Source organism: Triturus cristatus, chromosome 7 (genome assembly GCF_964204655.1).
Source record: "Triturus cristatus chromosome 7, aTriCri1.1, whole genome shotgun sequence".
Classification (NCBI taxonomy): Eukaryota; Metazoa; Chordata; class Amphibia; order Caudata; family Salamandridae; genus Triturus; species Triturus cristatus.
In genome coordinates this window covers 1,182,056,612-1,182,076,155 of record NC_140590.1, presented here as the reverse complement: position 1 = coordinate 1,182,076,155, position 19,544 = coordinate 1,182,056,612, and the positions used below count along the sequence as shown (strand labels likewise).

Sequence of the window (19,544 nt, the reverse complement as noted above, 5' to 3'; positions counted from 1 at the left end):
AGGAGCGAAGGAACGAACCCCAACAGGAGCAACCTCCCTGCTGCTCAGCCCAACACTCAACTGCCCATCACCCACACATCCAACACTCTATGACATCATCACTCATACTAACTGTCTACACACATCCAATGGCTGAGCAGCAAGGCAGAGAAGCATGCATAGCATTGAAGCCAGATATAACACCTCTTCACCCTTTAATAACAACACATAATTGAAGATGCAAGGAATAAGCATAATAAAGACATTACAAGGAAGAAGCAAGCAGTCAGAATGTCAATAAACTCAAGTAACTAAATGAGAACATACTGCACTATTGTGATGGAGAATTGTGCAGTAAAACAATGCAATTAATAGGCAGACTAACAATGAGAACATAAACACTAAATATATAGAAGAAAAAGACGATGCATACATTGACAAATAGTAACCCACACCCATCTTCCCCCTTTAATGATCGTCGCCAGTGTTGTAATTGAATGAATGTCCGATCCAAGTGGTATCTTCAAGTAGTTTATTAAGGAAAATGTACAAGGTACAGGATGGAGCGAAGTAACGAACCCCAACAGGAGCAACCTTCTTGCCGCTCAGCCCAACACTCAACTGACCATCACCCACGCATCCAACACTCTATGACATCATCACTCATACTAACATTCTACACACATCCAATGGCTGAGCAGCAAGGCAGAGAAGCATGCATAGCATTGAAGCCAGATATAACACATTCATGTACTAGATTGTGTATAAAATATCTTCTAATCGCTCCCCGTTTTATGCTGCCTCTCCCTCCCCTACTTTTATTTCACAGGATAACACACTTCTCCTGGGTGGAGGAGATACCTACGTGCACGTGATGGACCTAGAATCCGGGACCTTTACGGTAATGTTCTGTAACTTTCACCTATTGTAGTGGGGAAAGGAAGAGGCACATGCGGGCTTACCGGGGTCATTGACAGTCCTGGAGGGAGCAGATAGATTACAGTTGCAGCTGTCCCGCTAGCAGTATCGCTATATGGCCTTACGTGACATATAAGCAACAATATAGATCTTCGCCACATCCATCTTAGCTACTGAGTTAACTTATTCATTTTTTTTTACCATCTGTCCCTTTTTGCATGATTCCTCTTTTAGCTCCTTGGTTTATTGGCTTATTTGGTTACCCTAATAGCTTTTTTCCCTTCCTCATTCCTTATACTCCTTCCATGATAATTCTCGCCTCGGTGCCTATTCTAATCATGGGTCCCACTGTGCAACTCTGGGCAATAGCTTGCTTAATCTCCGCAACGGCCCCCACAGTGTTAGGATGCCTGGCTTCACCTTGGGGGTGCCCAGGAGTGGACATCTCACAGGAAAACCAGGAAGGGTTCCACAGCGGTATGAATACAGCGCTACGAGATCCCTGGGTAGAAGTGCGCTATATAAGTACAAATACATATGTTGTGGTCTCATGTCTGTTTTCTCTCTACTCCTTGCAGCATGTCTTGAAGGGGCACAAGGATTATATCCACTGCCTGGCTCTCCGGGAGCAGTTCCAGGAGTGTCTGTCGGGAAGTGAAGATGGAACTGTGCGCCTCTGGGGTAAGAACTGCAGTGAGGGATTTTTAGGTTGGGGTTACCTGTGCACCTATGGGGTAAATATTGCAATGAGAAATGGGGGGGGGGGCGGTAGAAGTGCATGCTTTAGGTTGCAGAAGCAGCAAACTCTTCACAGTATTTGGGACTCAGATAAACAGACCATATCTGGTCACCTGACGTCACATTCAAGGCAGCTGTTATAAGGGGCACCAGAAGCGGAAAAGATTCTCCCAAGAAAGAAAGGGATGTCAGTAGCAGTGTTTGGTTTAGACCATATTACAGATATTTACGAATTTGCCCTAGTCCCCCTGGAGCGATCTTGTGCTATTTGTTCCCACTCATCTCCCACCAAGATCATTCACCTTCAAATCACTGAAGTTGACACATTCCCCTAATAGAGGAACATGCTCATTTACACTACTGACAACACATCTTTGCAAGCTGAATTGGACCTGTGTCTGTGATGGAAACCACCAAACCTTTTGAAAAGTCTCCATCGAGCTGGCGATACTGCACCAGTGATACTCACCTTTTTTTGACATGCTTGTCTCTGTTCCTCACCTACAGATCTCCGCACTGGAGGGGACGTCCACACTATTGAAGTCTACAAGTATGAGGTAAGCATGTTCTGCTCCATTCCAGCCTTAAGCTCTTGGGCAATACTCTGCATTTTTTTTGTCAAGCATATTTTTTTAATTAGTAAATTCCTGTTCATTTCTTGTATTTTACACATTTCTGTGGGAGTAAAAGCTAAAATATTTAATTTTTAATCCAAAATACTGATATCTGCTTAATTGCGGAGTCACTGATCGTCCTTGTGTGCTGATTCGGACAGATGTGTGCTTGCATAGGTATAAATTCTGGCTTCTATTTTGGACGAGGTAAAGAAACTAATTTATTGCGTGATGTGAGTCTGGCAGCAGATTTCCACAGTGATGTCATAATCTGACTAATTTATTGCGTGATGTGAATCTGGCAGCAGATTTCCACAGTGATGTCATAATCTGACTAATTTATTGCGTGATGTGAATCTGGCAGCAGATTTCCACAGTGATATCATAATCTGACTAATTTATTGCGTGATGTGAGTCTGGCTGCAGATTTCCACAGTGATGTCATAATCTGACTTCAGTCTCATTGTGCGATGGAGCAGTCTAACATGGAGTTTTTCAAGGAAGTTACTGTCTGATGCATGGGTTTTTAGAAATGTTGTTTACAATTCCTATGATGATGTCAGTCCGATGTCTGGTTCCTTCGGGTATAATGTGGAATGATTTTACAGTCTTCTGTCAGGGTTATTGAGCGATGTCAGTTGGTTGTGCAGTTACTGCAGTGACATTTTTGCCTGACTCTCAGTACCTATAGCATGTCAGACAGTGATGTCAGGATCAGTACGTGATTTTAGTCTTTCCCTGAGTTACTGTAATGACGTGGGCCTTGTGGGCTTCTAGAGTGATGTCACAATGTGACATCTGCTTCTGGAGTGATGTCACTAAATTCTGTTTCAGGTAGCACGTCCATCCACGTCTCCAGTAATGCAATGAACAAATTCGGTAAACCTGTATTTATGTTTCCTGGAAGGACAGTTTCAGCACTGCTTGCAAATACCGTTATTTCTGAAGTTTCAGATTGGCAAATATTACCAAACCAAAAGAACAGCACTGATTTTTCTGGAAAGTATCTACAAGAACAGGAACCAAGGAACTGTTTTAAGGCATATAGAAACAGAGAAATGTCCAGTATAATCTACAGTAGCAGGTTCACCTTCCATTTGATCATATACATAATATTAATACCTTGAATACATTTATTGATTTTATTACCTTCATTTTGGCGCAAGTAAACGGTTTAGATATGCAGTTTCTTACCACCCACTTTGTTTTTTAGCTTCAGTAAACCTAAGAAAAAGTTATTTTCACCATTATCCAAAATCGGCATCACCATAAATGAAAATGTCAGCCGAATATAATTATTCTATATAGTTGAATCAATAATTAATCTTTACCAGTCATATAGGCACTTGGCGTATTTTGTAGATCAGTGTTCTTTTGGGGTAATGAAGTTAGACGGTGAAAAACTATCCAACCTAGTGTGCAGTAGAAAATAATAATTCCATGGGATCTTCCACACAACCTCAGGCGCAGAACCATGGTGTCTCTCTGCAGTGGTGAGGATCCTGGGAGAGTTTTTTTCCCTTTTGTAGAATAGCATGCGCCATTATTGCTCTTCTAAATCTAGAAAGACTGTCTTGTGTATGGAACACTGCTACCAAATGGACAGTGTAGACAGTTTTTATGCCAGGTACTTATTGCAGAGTTTAGTTGCCCTGTTTATCGCAGATGCTCATTTTATTCTATGTGTTTTTCCTCAGGAGTGTGCGAGGCCCCACCATGGTAAATTTATTAGCTGCATAGCCACAGACTGTGATTTTATGGTGAGTATCTGTCAGCTGACTAAGGGAACATGTGGAGATGCTGGGGAAGGTGTGGAGTGAGCACAACATAACAAAGGATTATGGGTGTTCAGAGTTCAGCATGAGGTGACTCTTTTGACATGGTCTTTGTACTGCTATTCTCTAAGGTAATTCTGCTTAGTTGGGGTGGTGGGAATGCTTCTTGTCTTGGCCATTTTGTTATCTTTTCTGTGGATGTAAGTGGAGAAACCTACCTTTTGCTACTACATAGGAGAAACCCTAACTACCAGGTGTCGTGGTGGGTATTGTGTCTGCTGCAGAGTCAGTGTAGGGGCACAGTGCAGTGAATAGCTACATATTTGCTTCCCTTCTCACCTTTGAAGGTGGTTGCGCCGGACAGGGGGTAATGGGTGCACCGACTTGCTTCTTATCTGTTGTGGTAATTCCTGTAGAGTGTGCAAACAGTGAATGTGACTTGACTGTCCCTCTAGTTCCAAGGTGGTCGTAGAGGCTGAAGATGTTGTGGGTCATGTAGCAAAGGTTATGTCAATCTTTGACTGTAGGCCTCTCTCAGTACTTTAGAATTGGGTTCTGCGGTGTACTTGGTGGCCATTATATCCATCCCATGTTGTCACTATAAGTACTTCACTTGGAAGGATTCAAGTGTGCCTTCAGTATTCAGGCCCTATGTGGCAGAGTGAGAGTTTGTCCAGCTACTGACCTGCTTTTCCTTCTTTTCTCAGGTGTGTGGTGGGGGGCCAGCTTTAACGCACTGGCACCTGCGCTCTGTAACCCCAACCACTGTCTTCCCCCTCCCAGAGGTGCAGCAGCAGGTCATGTTCTACCAGGATCTGGTGAGTCTCGTTTTTTGCACATCACAGATATTCCCAATAATATTTGATATGGCTTGTGTTTATTTTACTTGTATAGTTTTAATTTTTCCAGCAAGTCGTGGAAGAGGGCAATTAAATGTCATTTCAATGGGCTATAAGCTTCAGTTGCCTAGAAAATGGGGTGAGAGCTTTGGGGGGGAAGTAGGGGAACGACAGATCAGCATTAGACTCTACGTGTAACAAATTCTCCTGGTGCTGGTTGAAAAGATTAGTCTAAGTTTACATTGAAATGGTAGTTAATTGGGTATTGTGAGGAGACTGCTGTTGTGGTTGTTCCGGTGAGGAAGCTGAGTAAACGTAGAGATGAAAGGTGTTTCGGAGGGCCTAGATTTGCAAGGTGATTCATGAGGCAATGAGGGCGGGCAGAAAAATGAAGCAGATCCTGTGCACTGCGCGTTTTTTGTATGATGTACTTGACACTGGGTGCCTCTTGTGAATTTCTAAAGGGCCAATGAGCAGTGGTTTCAGTTAGCAAAGTATCTGCTTCACCCCGGATCACACAACAATTTACCCAACTCCATCCCCTGCTATGTAGGTGGGATCTTGGGTTTTTATACAGCAGTCTAGGTTTGGGAGTGCAGAAGGCACAAAGTGAAGATAATCTTGCCTTCTCATCTGGGCAGACAACCAACCAGTAACAATTCATAGCAGTACGTACATTTTCACTAATTCAGACAGTTTCAATTGACTTGCTGAATCAGTGCAAATAATTCATGGTTATTTCTAGAGCCAATTTTCAGGTGACCAATATGCAATTTTCAGCGTACAGTAAATGTAATGATATCCAGTGTTGTTAATTCCATAACCTATACCAGGATTGGGAATAGGCTTCAAAACATAAAGTTTCAGCTGCATGAGTGCAAGCATGAATGTGCAGAGGCGTCCGCTGAAAGGATTTGGGGAATTAAGTCCTAAAGGACCGGGGTTAAGCTCTAGAAGTTAGCAATTTGGCATTTAACCCAAGAGAGTTTATTCCTCAAAACCTTTGATATAGAATTCTGTGTCTTCTGGATTTGTCAAACTGCTGCCCACCGCCTTTGTAAAGAGAAGAGCTCATATATAACATTCATGTGGCTCATCCCTTAACCTCTTCAGTGCCCATGACGAGATAGTCTCGTCATGGAGCACGGTTGCGCTGTGCCCATGACGAGACTATCTCGTCATGAACCCCACCCACTAGTGCAACGCCCGGCACAGGAGGGGGAAAGGGCGTGGCACTGAAGGGGCTAAAGAAAGCAGACTGTTTAGGTCTTTTGCATTGTGCAGAACAGAGGTGGTTGATTATATTTCTATTTTATTCAAATATGTTCCATCAGTAAGGTCATAGATGAGATATCTTGGTAGTACCTGCCAGCACCCTAGATCATTTGTGTGTGATAACTCTAGCTCTTCTTTTTCCTTTAATCCCTGCTATCCCTTCACCTTTCTCACTCATCTTCCAATGTTTATACTCCCAGCTCCTGTCTGCAGGACATAGTCCAACCATCAACCACTGCCAAATCAGCGGAGAAATCAAAGCCCAGATCCCCTGCACACCTCGAACCATCTACTCTATGAGGGTCAATGAGAATTCCCAGGAGAATAAGGTAAGGGTTGGATCTGGAATGAGGCCTAAGTCTGGGGTCCCAGAGTGGGAGCTATCTGAGAGTCTCACAAACTGATCACAGTCTCCCCTAATTATCTGTGTGGACCCCTGACTAGTGATTGTTGAGGCCTAAATGGAGATACACTTGTGCTACAAAGCAGTAAGGTGTAATGAGTAATACAAGGACTTAAATTAACCTTGGAAGACGGGGATGCGGCAAGTCGGCAGACTCCATAGTGAACAGTGGTAGCATATCAATTTAGATGAGGTGAAATCGAATGCAAGGCTGACGACTAAGGAGGTAAGGGATCGAATAGAGATGGTCTACTTGCTCCAAGACAGACGTGTTATGGTAAATCCAAGAAAGTAAGCCTGTATAAGGCAGAGGAGGCCTGAGATGGGTAGGGTTAGCTCAGACAATCAGATGAAGGTAGCCCAGAGAAATACAGGAGCCAAAGGGGCCCTTAAATGGTCAAGTCGAAATTAGACAAAGGTGCAGCAAGTCCACCAACAATGGTGGAAGGGTGCTTAGATCCCTAAGAGGGTGAACACAGCCGGGAAGCACTTCCTGCCGGCAGATCAGGCCTTCCATGTGTCTTAATACCACTTATTGTGCGCTGAAGAAAAATGTTGTGCTATGCTGTCAATAAATCTTCACCTGAACTCACTCCACCAAAACGCATGCACACCGAGTCGCTTAAAATGTTGTCCTCACTACTGCTGCATGCAAATCTCTCTTGGCAAAGAATACTGCCAGCCTGTGGCAGTGGTTTCTGCGGTGCCACCAGTAGAAGCCTGCGCCAAGTTGTATACTAATTTGTTGTAGCATTCTGGGACTGGGATACAGTTGAAATTAGCATGACTGACCAACCTGGCACATGGATCCATGGATTGTGTGCATTAAGGTCACCCCAAAATCCCAACACTGATCCCAGACCAAAAGCACACATTGGTCAGTCTATTCTTACAAACCTCAGAATGCAGAGTATTTCATTCCACAAATACTCACTTCAATTCTCAGTGCTCTACCAAGCTTGTCAATTGATCATAGATTCAACGCAGGCGAAAGAAATGTTATTTACTGTTAAAATGCTTTTACAGGTTATAGAAGAAATGAGAAGGTCAGGGCACTCGAAAAGACTGCACCAATCAAGAAAATGTGATACAGTATTATAAATGAAAAGAGATGTGGTGCAAGAAGCCAGGGACGTGACCCTCATGCGCCCCTAATATTTGGTGTCACCCAAAAAAATGCACAAGACAGAAGTGGCTCAGCACACAACTTAAATACAGATATAACGGACAAAATTATTCGTCATAGTCAATAAACAAACAAATGAGTAATGTATCCCCAAAGATTCACGATAAACTTCGAAATTTTGAAGGTGAGTTTCTCTTTATTTGGTAATTCAGATTTTTCATTTAAAATTACAGCATACAATTCATAGCCAGTTCATAGCCGACGCGTTTCGTCCCCACGGGACTTCTTCAAGGCTTGCGAACAGTAATTTTAATAAAATCCACACAAATTAGAGTTTTCCATTTTCTCTTGTTCTGTATTTATGCGGTCAGATGTCTAAGATCTCAATATTGGCCTAGACCCAGTGTTGGTATGGAGTGAAATGTAGAAAGGAAAGGTACGATGGCCTTGAAATGTAGAAAGGAAAGGTACGATGGCCTTGATCGTGCGATATGTTCAGAATCACCGGGTCCGTGCTCCGTATATACCAAGAGGTCGACCTCTTGGTATATACGGAGCACGGACCCGGTGATTCTGAATCTTTGGGGATACATTACTCATTTGTTTGTTTATTGACTATGACGAATAATTTTGTCCGTTATATCTGTATTTAAGTTGTGTGCTGAGCCACTTCTGTCTTGTGCTTTTACAGGTTGTCTCTTGGTTATTGATTCATATGCAACTCCCAATGCCTCAGCTCCAAGAAATAATACAAAAAGACAAGCAGTCTAGGTTTTTATGATTCTGATGTTATGGAGGCATGTTATTCACCAGGGTAACAAGGTATGGCTGTGATGCCTTTATGCATCCTGAACCTCTTCCATATTCACCTGCTTCGCCTTATTTCACTATCTAGTCGTAGGTTGCATTATTTTGCCATGTAGTATTTGGGTGGGTCCGTAAATCCTAACTTGGCAAGTTTTTTTCTTCGGGCATTGACTATAGGCTGGGTCCAAGATGTTGAATGTAAGCCCACAATAGCCCAATGTATCACCTTGATTTTTAGATCCTTTTCCCCATAATTGGGTTTAGAAGCAAAGAAGATTGCAGAGTGATCCAGGCCAAAAAAATGCTGTGTTAACATATCTGATACAAACAAATGTGTTGTAAACAATGTGCAACCAACGAGAAGACTACTCCATCGATGGAGCAAAGTAGAGCAGGGTTTTCCAGAAAAAACTTGTAGTTTAAGAGTGTTCGAAAATGTACCGTTTGGAGCTGCTGTACTTCTGAGCGCTCTATTTTTCAAGTAAGGGCAATGCAAAATATTACCTTTAAAATATTCACAACATGCCTTCAAAAATTTGCACAGATGGATGGTCACAGGTTATGCAATGTATGTCTTCAAGCGACATGCGAGTCCTGTGTCACAGAAGATTCTGGAGATCTGAGAGAAGCAAAAGTAGGCAAACAATGCAATTGAATGGCCAGAGCTTGAAGGTAAATGGCTTATCTGATGAGGAGTAGCGGAGTAACATATCTATGCTTTTGACGTCGAGGACACAACTTGCATAGACATCTAGGTAATGAATACAATACTGAAAGGCATTCTTTCGATGTCAAAAAGCTTTAGCAACAGTGCTTCAGAAAGTAAACCCTTCAAGGCTAAAAACGTCAGACTCCAGTAAAGTGAAAGATGATCCAGCAACATTGAACTAATGTAATATTTCATTGCTTGCCCCTTAGAGCTGCCTGTAAAATCTATTGTTTTTTTTTTTTTAAACCATATGTTCAGAAAAATGTGCTATACAATTCTGTTGGAAACCCACTCCCACACTAGAAGGGGTGGTGGTGGTCTTCCGGAACACACTGTGGTAGCTTGGCTCGAGTGGTCAGGAAACAGGCGCAGTGCTAAGCATACAATATACCCATACAATAACCATGCGTGCATCCGTTCCAAAAACGACTCTACACCGTAAAAATTATGAAAATATTCTTTCTTTATCTTTTTCTCTTAGTTGCTGATTGGAAAAATAAATAGGTCAATCACAATATACAAGTTTCAATTAGTGCAGGTCAAATAAATATTGGCTGTTTGATGAAATAAATAGGGGTGATCATAAACAACAGGGCATAAATACAAGTGCAATATATACAGACAATTAAATACTTTGAGGCAATAAATACTGTACCAATAAATATTGTACACCATCAAGTCCTGTGGACCTATAAATATAGTGCAGCAATAAATAGGTAAAAATTCAATAAATACAGTACCCCCAATAAATAATTAAAAGTATACAGCAACACTCATGTAATCAGATGACACTTCAATTCTTAAGGGCTGATTTGGCCCAGGCACAGCTTGTAGGGTTGTGGAAGGCTTGAGGGGGGCTACTCTCTGGCTGGGACATGGCTGAGGCCTAAGCTGAGGTAGATCAAAGGGGGGAATACCAGTGCCCTGGCTTTCTCTCTCCACACAACCTCTCTAGGTTAGTCCCAGTTCACCCCTTGCACAGTCAGGTTGGTTTCAGCACCTCCCTAGCCCCTTAGAGTAGTCTCTCAGGTCTCCACAGGGCCTTAGGCGCCCTCTACTCCACTTACTGCCCTTTTTCTGATGTTCCGACGCCGCTGGAGTCGTGTCGACGCCGTGAGGCGGTTCCGGTTCGGTCTCGGCGGCCTCGGCACAATGTCAGTTCTTTGACGACGCCGGTAGGCGGTTCCGGTCCGATGTCGGTGGCCTCGGTTCGATCTCGACCTCCGATTCGACGGCGTCGGGCAGTCTCTTCACGATGTCGACTTCGGGCGGCTCCGGTCCGATGGCGCTCTCGGCTCCGATGACGTCAGCCGGCCTGGCCTCGATGTCGACTTCCGGCGACTCCGGGGTGCGATCCTCACCCCCGACCTCCGGTGCTCCTCCACACAGGTTCCGGGCGACTCCGGAGTGCGATCCTCACTCCCGACCTCCGGTGCTCCTCTACCTCGGTCTCCGACGACTCCGGAGGGCGGACTTCACTCCTCCGATGACGCCGCTCGCTCGACCTCGGTTCACTCCCTCCTCGACCTCTGGAATTCCTCACGACCTCCGTCGGCGCCCTCTCACGACCTCAGGCGGCTCCGGGTACGATGTCTGCGACTTCAGTCAGCGCCGCTTCTCCACCTCGGGCTCCAGGTCTTAGGCTACTCGACGCCGGACTCCAGGGAAACCAGTTTCCAGGTCAGGATCTTGCTGCTTTCTTGGTTCTAAGGCCTGTTCCTGCTGTCCAGGTCCTTAGGATAAGTTTCTTCTGTCTTCTTCCCACACAGGGCTATAGGCTGGGATCCATCAGTAGGGACAAGTATCAAGGGTGGGTTTATGGACCCCACTCCAGGCACAAGTTTCCACCCCTGCTGCTTCACTCCTTCCTCCTTCACTGTTGTGCTCCTCTCTCTTCACCAGTCAGGTGCCAACTGCCAGCTCCAACTGCCAACTGCCTCTCTTATCCTCCCAACATTCTAAACGGTCTCCAACTGTCACAGAGTTCTGGAATCTCCTGGAATGTTCTGGAAGGTGCTGGTAGGTTCCAGTGGATGCTGGTGATGTCACAGGTGGCCACCATTTTGTGCTTCAGGCCCTCAGACAGAAGTTTCAGGGGTAGCTAAAATGGCTCCCTGAATCTGTAGCAACACGAAAAAGTCTGGTGGTTCCCAAAAAGGAAAAATTCAAACAGGGTTTGAGGCAAAAGTGGGACAAAATAAATAATGATGAGGAGGGACCACCCAAAGGGCTGACAGGTCTAACACGCGTCCCCCCCAGCTGAAAGTGGGGAGAGCTACCCAACCCCTTGGGAGTTCTCATCACTAAGGCGGAAATACCTTGAGAGACCGTCTGCATTGGCGTGGTCCACTCCAGGCCGATGTTCCACCTGAAAGTCCATCCCCTGTAGGGAAATAGACCACCTCAACAACTTGGGATTCTCCCCCTTCATCTGCATCAGCCAACGAAGGGGTCTGTGGTCGGTCTGAACAAGGAAGTGCGAGCCAAACAGGTATGGCCGCAGCTTCTTCAGAGCCCATACCACTGCAAAGGCTTCACGCTCTATTGCACTCCACTTCTGTTCCCTGGGAAGTAGTCTCCGGGATAGGAAGACCACGGGTTGATCCAGACCCTCTTCGTTGAGTTGCGATAACACTGCCCCAATGCCATGTTCTGATGCATCTGTCTGGACAATGAACTTCTTGGAAAAGTCTGGGGCCCGTAAGACCGGGGCCTCGCACATGGCTTTCTTCAATTTCTCAAAGGCTTGCTGACAAGCCTCCGTCCAGACTACCCGTCGAGGTTGTTTCTTGGACGTGAGCTCCGTGAGAGGGGCTACGATGGTACCGTACCCCTTCACGAAGCGGCGATAGTATCCCGTGAGGCCCAGAAATGCTCGGACCTCAGTCTGTGTCTTGGGGGGTTCCCAGGCCATGATGGCCTCGATCTTCGCCTGGAGGGGTTGCACCGTTCCCCTACCCACCAAGTGTCCAAGGTACACTACCGACCCCTGCCCGATCTGGCACTTGCTGGCCTTGATCGTCAATCCAGCTTGTCTCAGGGCCTGGAGAACAGCTTGCAGGTGACGCAAGTGATCCTCCCAGCTGTTACTGAAGACGGCTATGTCATCCAGATAAGCAGCAGAGAAACTCTCCATCCCGGTGAGGATCCGGTTTACCAGGCGCTGAAACGTGGCAGGTGCGTTCTTGAGCCCAAAGGTCATCACACAGAACTGGTAGTGGCCATTGGGCGTGGAGAAGGCTGACCTTTCCCTTGCTCCATCAGTCAAAGAGATCTGCCAGTACCCAGAGGTAAGGTCAAAGGTACTTAGATATTGGGCAGCTCCCAGCCGGTCAATTAATTCATCCGCCCTAGGGATCGGATGTGCATCAGTCTTTGTCACTGAATTCAGTCCCCGGTAGTCCACACAGAACCTCAGTTCTGGTTGGGCACCCGGTGGTGCAGCTTTCGGTACTAACACCACCGGACTGGACCAGGGGCTGCTAGAAGGTTCAATCACTCCTAGCTCCAGCATCTTAGTGACTTCACTATGAATGCTGGCCTTCACCTTGTCTGACATCCGGTAGATCTTGGACTTCACAGGTGGGCTGTCTCCTGTGTCCACGTCATGGACGCACAGGTGAGTCCTACCCGGGACAAGGGAGAACAACGCAGAGTACTGCCCCAGGGCCTGGCGACAGTCCTCCTGCTGTTCAGGAGTTAGAGATGGGGAGAGAATCACTCCCTCCACCGACCCATCCTTTTCCTGAGACGCAAACAGATCAGGGAGAGGCTCGCTTTCCACGTCCTCTCCTCCGTCAGTCACCATCATCAAGATGACTTCGGGCCTCTCGTGGTGGGGTTTGAGGCGGTTGGCATGCAGCACCCGCAGGGGCTGACGAGGGGTCTTCAGGTCCACCAAGTAGGTAGCCTTCCCCTTCTTTTCCAACACCTCAAAGGGTCCTGACCAGCGATCCTGGAGGGCACTAAGCTCTCCTGGTTCGATCACCCACACCTTCTGGCCAGGCTCCAACTCCACCGGGTGAGCGTTGTGGTCATACCACGCCTTCATCACTGCTTGGCTGGCTTCCAAGTTGTCAGAAGCTTGCTTCCACAACTTAGCCATTTGGCTCCGGAAGGCCAGCATGTAGCTCACCACATCCTGGGGAAGCTTTCTGGGAGTTCTTTCCCATCCGTCTCTCACCAGGTTAAGAGGTCCACGTACAGGGTGCCCATACAGAAGCTCGAAGGGGCTGAAGCCCACTCCCTTCTGTGGCACTTCCCTGTAGGAAAAAAGTAAACAGGGTAGGAGGACGTCCCATTTCCTCCGCAGGCTTTCAGGCAGACTTCTGATCATGCCTTTTAAGGTTTTGTTAAACTTTTCCACCAGACCATTTGTCTGGGGGTGGTAAGGAGTGGTGAACCGGTATGTCACTCCACACTCCTTCCACATTGCCCGCATATATGCTGACATGAAGTTGGTCCCCCTGTCGGACACAACTTCCTTGGGAAAACCCACTCGGGTAAAGATTCCCATCAGGGCCCTAGCCACAACAGGTGCTGTTATGGTCCTCAGAGGTATTGCCTCTGGGTACCGTGTGGCATGATCCACCAGAACCAGGATAAACCTGTGACCAGCTGTAGTCGGTGGATCTAATGGACCCACAATGTCGATGCCCACCCTTTCAAAGGGGGTGCTAACGACAGGAAGTGGTTCCAGGGGAGCTTTCAGCTTCACCCCTGTTTTCCCACTGGCTTGGCAAGACACACATGTCCGGCAGTAGGTATCGGACGACACTTTCATCTGAGGCCAATAAAAGTGTGGGACAAGACGGGCGAAGGTCTTGTCTTGCCCCAGGTGTCCTGCCAATGGTATCTCGTGAGCCAACTCCAGCAGGAAGGCTCGATAACGTTGAGGAACTACCAAGGCTCGTGACGATCCATGTAGGGGGGCCTTGGGTTCACTGTAGAGGAGGCCATCCTCCCAGTAAACACTGTAGTTCCCTTCAACGTTCCCTGCTGCCTGGGCTTCGGCCTGTCGCCTCAGCCCCTCAAGGGTAGGGCACTCCCTCTGGCCCTGGCAGAATTCCTCCCTGGACGGGCCTCCCTCCACGTGCCACTCGGCCGGGATGGGTAGGTCCTCCAGGTTGGTAACGTCCCCCTCTGCAGACTCCTGGTCCACCACCTCCGGTGGCCTATCCGTCCTACGGGGTGGAGACGCCGAGGCAGGCTCCTCCTGTCCTCGGTTCTTCCCTTGACTGGCAGCTGGCTGGGCCTTTGTTCCAGGCTCCAGCCGGAATGAACTCCCTCTTCGGGTAGTCTCGGACCTTGTGCTAACACAGGCCCAGTCAGGTGTACCCAGCATCTCGGTGTGAGTCCGGTATTCCACCTCCTTCCAAGCGTTGTGCTCCATGTCATTGCCCAGCAGACAATCGACTGGCACGGCAGGGCTTACGGCAACTCGAAGTGAACCTGCAACCCCCCCCCATTCAAAGGGAACCTCGGCCACGGGATAGTGACCTGTTCTGCCGTCAGCCATCGCGGCTGGGTGGAGTACATCGGGAACTACCTGCTCTGGAGACACCAGCTGGCTACGCACCATAGTCATACTGGCTCCTGTGTCTCTCAGAGCCTCCCCTCTTTGGCCGTTGATGGTGATCCACTGCCCATACTTTGCGGTATTTGCGGGCACCTGGATCTTAGGAACCATCTCCCGTTCTCCCAGGGACACTAAAGTGACACCCGCCCACTCCCTTCCCTTAGTTAAGGGCATCTCCTCCCCGAGCACTACACTAGCTACTCCGGGGGGCTTTCCTCCAGTGGGAGGGGGTGATCGTTTCTGACACTTCGGATCTCCTTTATAGTGTCCAACGCCACCGCACTCGTAGCAATGGACAACCCTTGGCTGCTGACTCTGGCCAGGATTAGGGTTTCTGGGTGGGTTAGCCTTAGAGGTGAATCCTGTTCCCTTCTCTTGGAAGTTATTTTGGGGGCCTTTGGAGAACTCCTTTTTCTTTTCCCCTCCCTCTTTCTTCTGGGGGGCGCCCTGTCCGGCCTTTTGAGTATCCCCTCCAGTCCCCCTTGTGGACACCCGGGTACTAGCCCAAATGTCCGCCTCCTCAGCAAGCTTCCGGGGACTGGTCAGCTTGCTATCCACCAGGTGTTGCCGCAGTTCAGGGAAACATTTCTCGAGTAGGTGTTCCTTCAGTACTAGGTCAAACAGCTCCTCGTAGTTCCTTACTTCACTGCCCTGAATCCAACCTTCCAGTGCCTTCTTTGCATAGTCCAGGAAGTCGACCCAATTCTGTGTGCCCAGCTTGTGACTACCCCTGAACTTCTGTCTGTACTTTTCAGGTGTTAGTCCAAACTTTCTGATGAGCGCCAGTTTCATGGTGGGGTAGTGGGTCTGCTCATCCTCTTCGAGGGCCAATAAAGCATCCCTACCAGCTGGAGGCATGTACTTATACAATCCCCCTCCCCAGTACTTCACTGGAACCCCATGGGCCCTCAACGAGACCTCATAGGCTGCTAGCCACTTGGCGATGTCGTCACCCGCCCCATAGCTAGCTACTATGTCCTTTGGCAGGTAAGGTTTGGGTTCCCTGGTGGACTCTTGGATTTGGCTGCCACCATTAGGAACAGTTGGTGCTCCAATTCTTAGGATCTGAAGCTCTATCTCTTTCAGTCTTATCTCATGAGCCATCCTCTCTTTCTCCGTCTCATGAGCCAACCTCTGTTCCTCCTTCTCCTTCTCCAGCTTCGCTAAATCCCATGTGAGCTGTCTTTTCTCTCTCCGATCTGCTAACTCCACGCTGGATAAGCCCCCGCTAGAGACAGTGCTGCCCTTCCTAGAAAGTGTCCTGGGCCCTGCTGACAGGTTCCCCACCTCAGGTTGGTACATCTCAGCCCCCTCGGGGTCAGGCTCTCCATCCCTGTCTTCCTCCTCAGCCTTGCTTTCTCGGCGTGCCTCCCCCCAAGCCCTTAAGCTGGTTTGGAGTGCACCCTTCTTTGCTCCTGGGGGACAGTACACCCCCTCCCGCTGGCAAAACTCCCTGAGTTGGGCCACAGTGTACGTTTCTAAATCTTCCAGTACAAACTCCATCTTGCCCACTCAGGTTAGAGGACAGGTTTTGTGCAGTAACAATGTAGGGTGGTACCTTTAGTAATACCTCCTCCCACCACCAGAGTAAATTTGGAAAAAACAAAAACCCACAATTAGGAAGGCCGCTCTTGAGAAAACTCCCGGTGTAGGCCTATGGACTACCCACAGTTATTGTTGAGTATATGTAGGCACAGCTCTATCCCACCACTGAACACCAATTTATGTTGGAAACCCACTCCCACACTAGAAGGGGTGGTGGTGGTCTTCCGGAACACACTGTGGTAGCTTGGCTCGAGTGGTCAGGAAACAGGCGCAGTGCTAAGCATACAATATACCCATACAATAACCATGCGTGCATCCGTTCCAAAAACGACTCTACACCGTAAAAATTATGAAAATATTCTTTCTTTATCTTTTTCTCTTAGTTGCTGATTGGAAAAATAAATAGGTCAATCACAATATACAAGTTTCAATTAGTGCAGGTCAAATAAATATTGGCTGTTTGATGAAATAAATAGGGGTGATCATAAATAACAGGGCATAAATACAAGTGCAATATATACAGACAATTAAATACTTTGAGGCAATAAATACTGTACCAATAAATATTGTACACCATCAAGTCCTGTGGACCTATAAATATAGTGCAGCAATAAATAGGTAAAAATTCAATAAATACAGTACCCCCAATAAATAATTAAAAGTATACAGCAACACTCATGTAATCAGATGACACTTCAATTCTTAAGGGCTGATTTGGCCCAGGCACAGCTTGTAGGGTTGTGGAAGGCTTGAGGGGGGCTACTCCCTGGCTGGGACAAGGCTGAGGCCTAAGCTGAGGTAGATCAAAGGGGGGAATACCAGTGCCCTGGCTTTCTCTCTCCACACAACCTCTCTAGGTTAGTCCCAGTTCACCCCTTGCACAGTCAGGTTGGTTTCAGCACCTCCCTAGCCCCTTAGAGTAGTCTCTCAGGTCTCCACAGGGCCTTAGGCGCCCTCTACTCCACTTACTGCCCTTTTTCTGATGTTCCGACGCCGCTGGAGTCGTGTCGACGCCGTGAGGCGGTTCCGGTTCGGTCTCGGCGGCCTCGGCACAATGTCAGTTCTTTGACGACGCCGGTAGGCGGTTCCGGTCCGATGTCGGTGGCCTCGGTTCGATCTCGACCTCCGATTCGACGGCGTCGGGCAGTCTCTTCACGATGTCGACTTCGGGCGGCTCCGGTCCGATGGCGCTCTCGGCTCCGATGACGTCAGCCGGCCTGGCCTCGATGTCGACTTCCGGCGACTCCGGGGTGCGATCCTCACCCCCGACCTCCGGTGCTCCTCCACACAGGTTCCGGGCGACTCCGGAGTGCGATCCTCACTCCCGACCTCCGGTGCTCCTCTACCTCGGTCTCCGACGACTCCGGAGGGCGGACTTCACTCCTCCGATGACGCCGCTCGCTCGACCTCGGTTCACTCCCTCCTCGACCTCTGGAATTCCTCACGACCTCCGTCGGCGCCCTCTCACGACCTCAGGCGGCTCCGGGTACGACGTCTGCGACTTCAGTCAGCGCCGCTTCTCCACCTCGGGCTCCAGGTCTTAGGCTACTCGACGCCGGACTCCAGGGAAACCAGTTTCCAGGTCAGGATCTTGCTGCTTTCTTGGTTCTAAGGCCTGTTCCTGCTGTCCAGGTCCTTAGGATAAGTTTCTTCTGTCTTCTTCCCACACAGGGCTATAGGCTGGGATCCATCAGTAGGGACAAGTATCAAGGGTGGGTTTATGGACCCCACTCCAGGCACAAGTTTCCACCCCTGCTGCTTCACTCCTTCCTCCTTCACTGTTGTGCTCCTCTCTCTTCACCAGTCAGGTGCCAACTGCCAGCTCCAACTGCCAACTGCCTCTCTTATCCTCCCAACATTCTAAACGGTCTCCAACTGTCACAGAGTTCTGGAATCTCCTGGAATGTTCTGGAAGGTGCTGGTAGGTTCCAGTGGATGCTGGTGATGTCACAGGTGGCCACCATTTTGTGCTTCAGGCCCTCAGACAGAAGTTTCAGGGGTAGCTAAAATGGCTCCCTGAATCTGTAGCAACACGAAAAAGTCTGGTGGTTCCCAAAAAGGAAAAATTCAAACAGGGTTTGAGGCAAAAGTGGGACAAAATAAATAATGATGAGGAGGGACCACCCAAAGGGCTGACAGGTCTAACAAATTCACCATGTTGTCCTGTTTTTATCCAAATCTTCCTTGGGAAGAGGCTCTTTATATCTCCCTTGGAGAATGCGAGTCTCACTCATTACTTTGACTTGGTAAAATTCAGGTCTGGTATGAAAGAATATTTCCAGGGCTGTTTTGAGTTTCCAGTCCAGCACTAGATGCATTACATTGTAGAGATGTACTAAATTACATTAAAATGTATTAGTTTCTATACATGAACTTAAAAACACTCTCAAAGTCCTCCATGCATGTATGATGATGCCATCAAGGAGACAAACAAGTCAGACCGTCATTCACACTCTATATACACAAAACATTGTTTTTATATATGGAGTGATAGAATTTTTTTTATTAAACCATAAATGTGAGGTTTTTGTATAGCATACATCATGAACTAAATTACTTAAAGGTGTCCTCAGAATTGGTGATCATGAAAAAAGAGGAACAGGAAAGAAAGGTGATTTGCCTAGGATCATAGGTAAAGCAGGGAAGCTGGGATTTGGTTCCATGTTTTCTTTTTTCAGACATAGTGCTATTCAGCTTTTGCCTGAATATCTTTTTTCTCTTCACTTTTACACCAAAAGAAAAGGCTTGGGCTTAGTTTTTTTTCCCAGGAAGTAAATTAGTATGTGTTTTGAACAAAGTTCATTCCAAAGGAAAGTAGACTATTGTATACTGAAATCACCCAGATTTAAAAAAAAACTGATAGGAGAAGTGGTGTGGCACATGAATGTATACATTAGCAAAACAACGACATGTAAAGCGATCCCACTGAGCCTGCTTTCTTGTTAAAAAAGCATTCTGAGCAACAACTTTGCTTCAGAGCTAGGGACAGACTACACATCCTATCAATTTAAGTGACCAAAGCAAGATAAACCATCAAAGCACTTGTAATGCGGGGGCTGACTGAAAATGGTAAGGGGCTGTAAAACAATGTGACTGCAGAGTGTAAGCTCAACTTGAAAACTGAGCATTTTCCAAGAAGTAGTCGCTTTTTGTAGATGTTCCAGATGCTGAATGCCTTGATCTTGTTTGATCTGTGTCCTCGAGCTCCACTTAGCACAGCAGAATGACCCTTTGTTAT

At 47.4% G+C, this 19,544-nt stretch overlaps 1 protein-coding gene across 1 annotated transcript in view; it reads left to right on the top strand.

Moving 5' to 3' along the window:
- THOC6 (THO complex subunit 6) overlaps window positions 1-19,544 on the top strand; it is a 119,746-nt gene that overhangs the window by 88,639 nt on the left and 11,563 nt on the right. Inside the window, exons 7-12 of the mRNA XM_085618518.1 lie at window positions 809-880; window positions 1,476-1,578; window positions 2,143-2,192; window positions 3,947-4,009; window positions 4,732-4,842; window positions 6,339-6,467. Coding sequence (XP_085474644.1) covers window positions 809-880; window positions 1,476-1,578; window positions 2,143-2,192; window positions 3,947-4,009; window positions 4,732-4,842; window positions 6,339-6,467 — 528 coding nt within the window. The remainder of the gene's footprint in view (window positions 1-808; window positions 881-1,475; window positions 1,579-2,142; window positions 2,193-3,946; window positions 4,010-4,731; window positions 4,843-6,338; window positions 6,468-19,544) is intronic.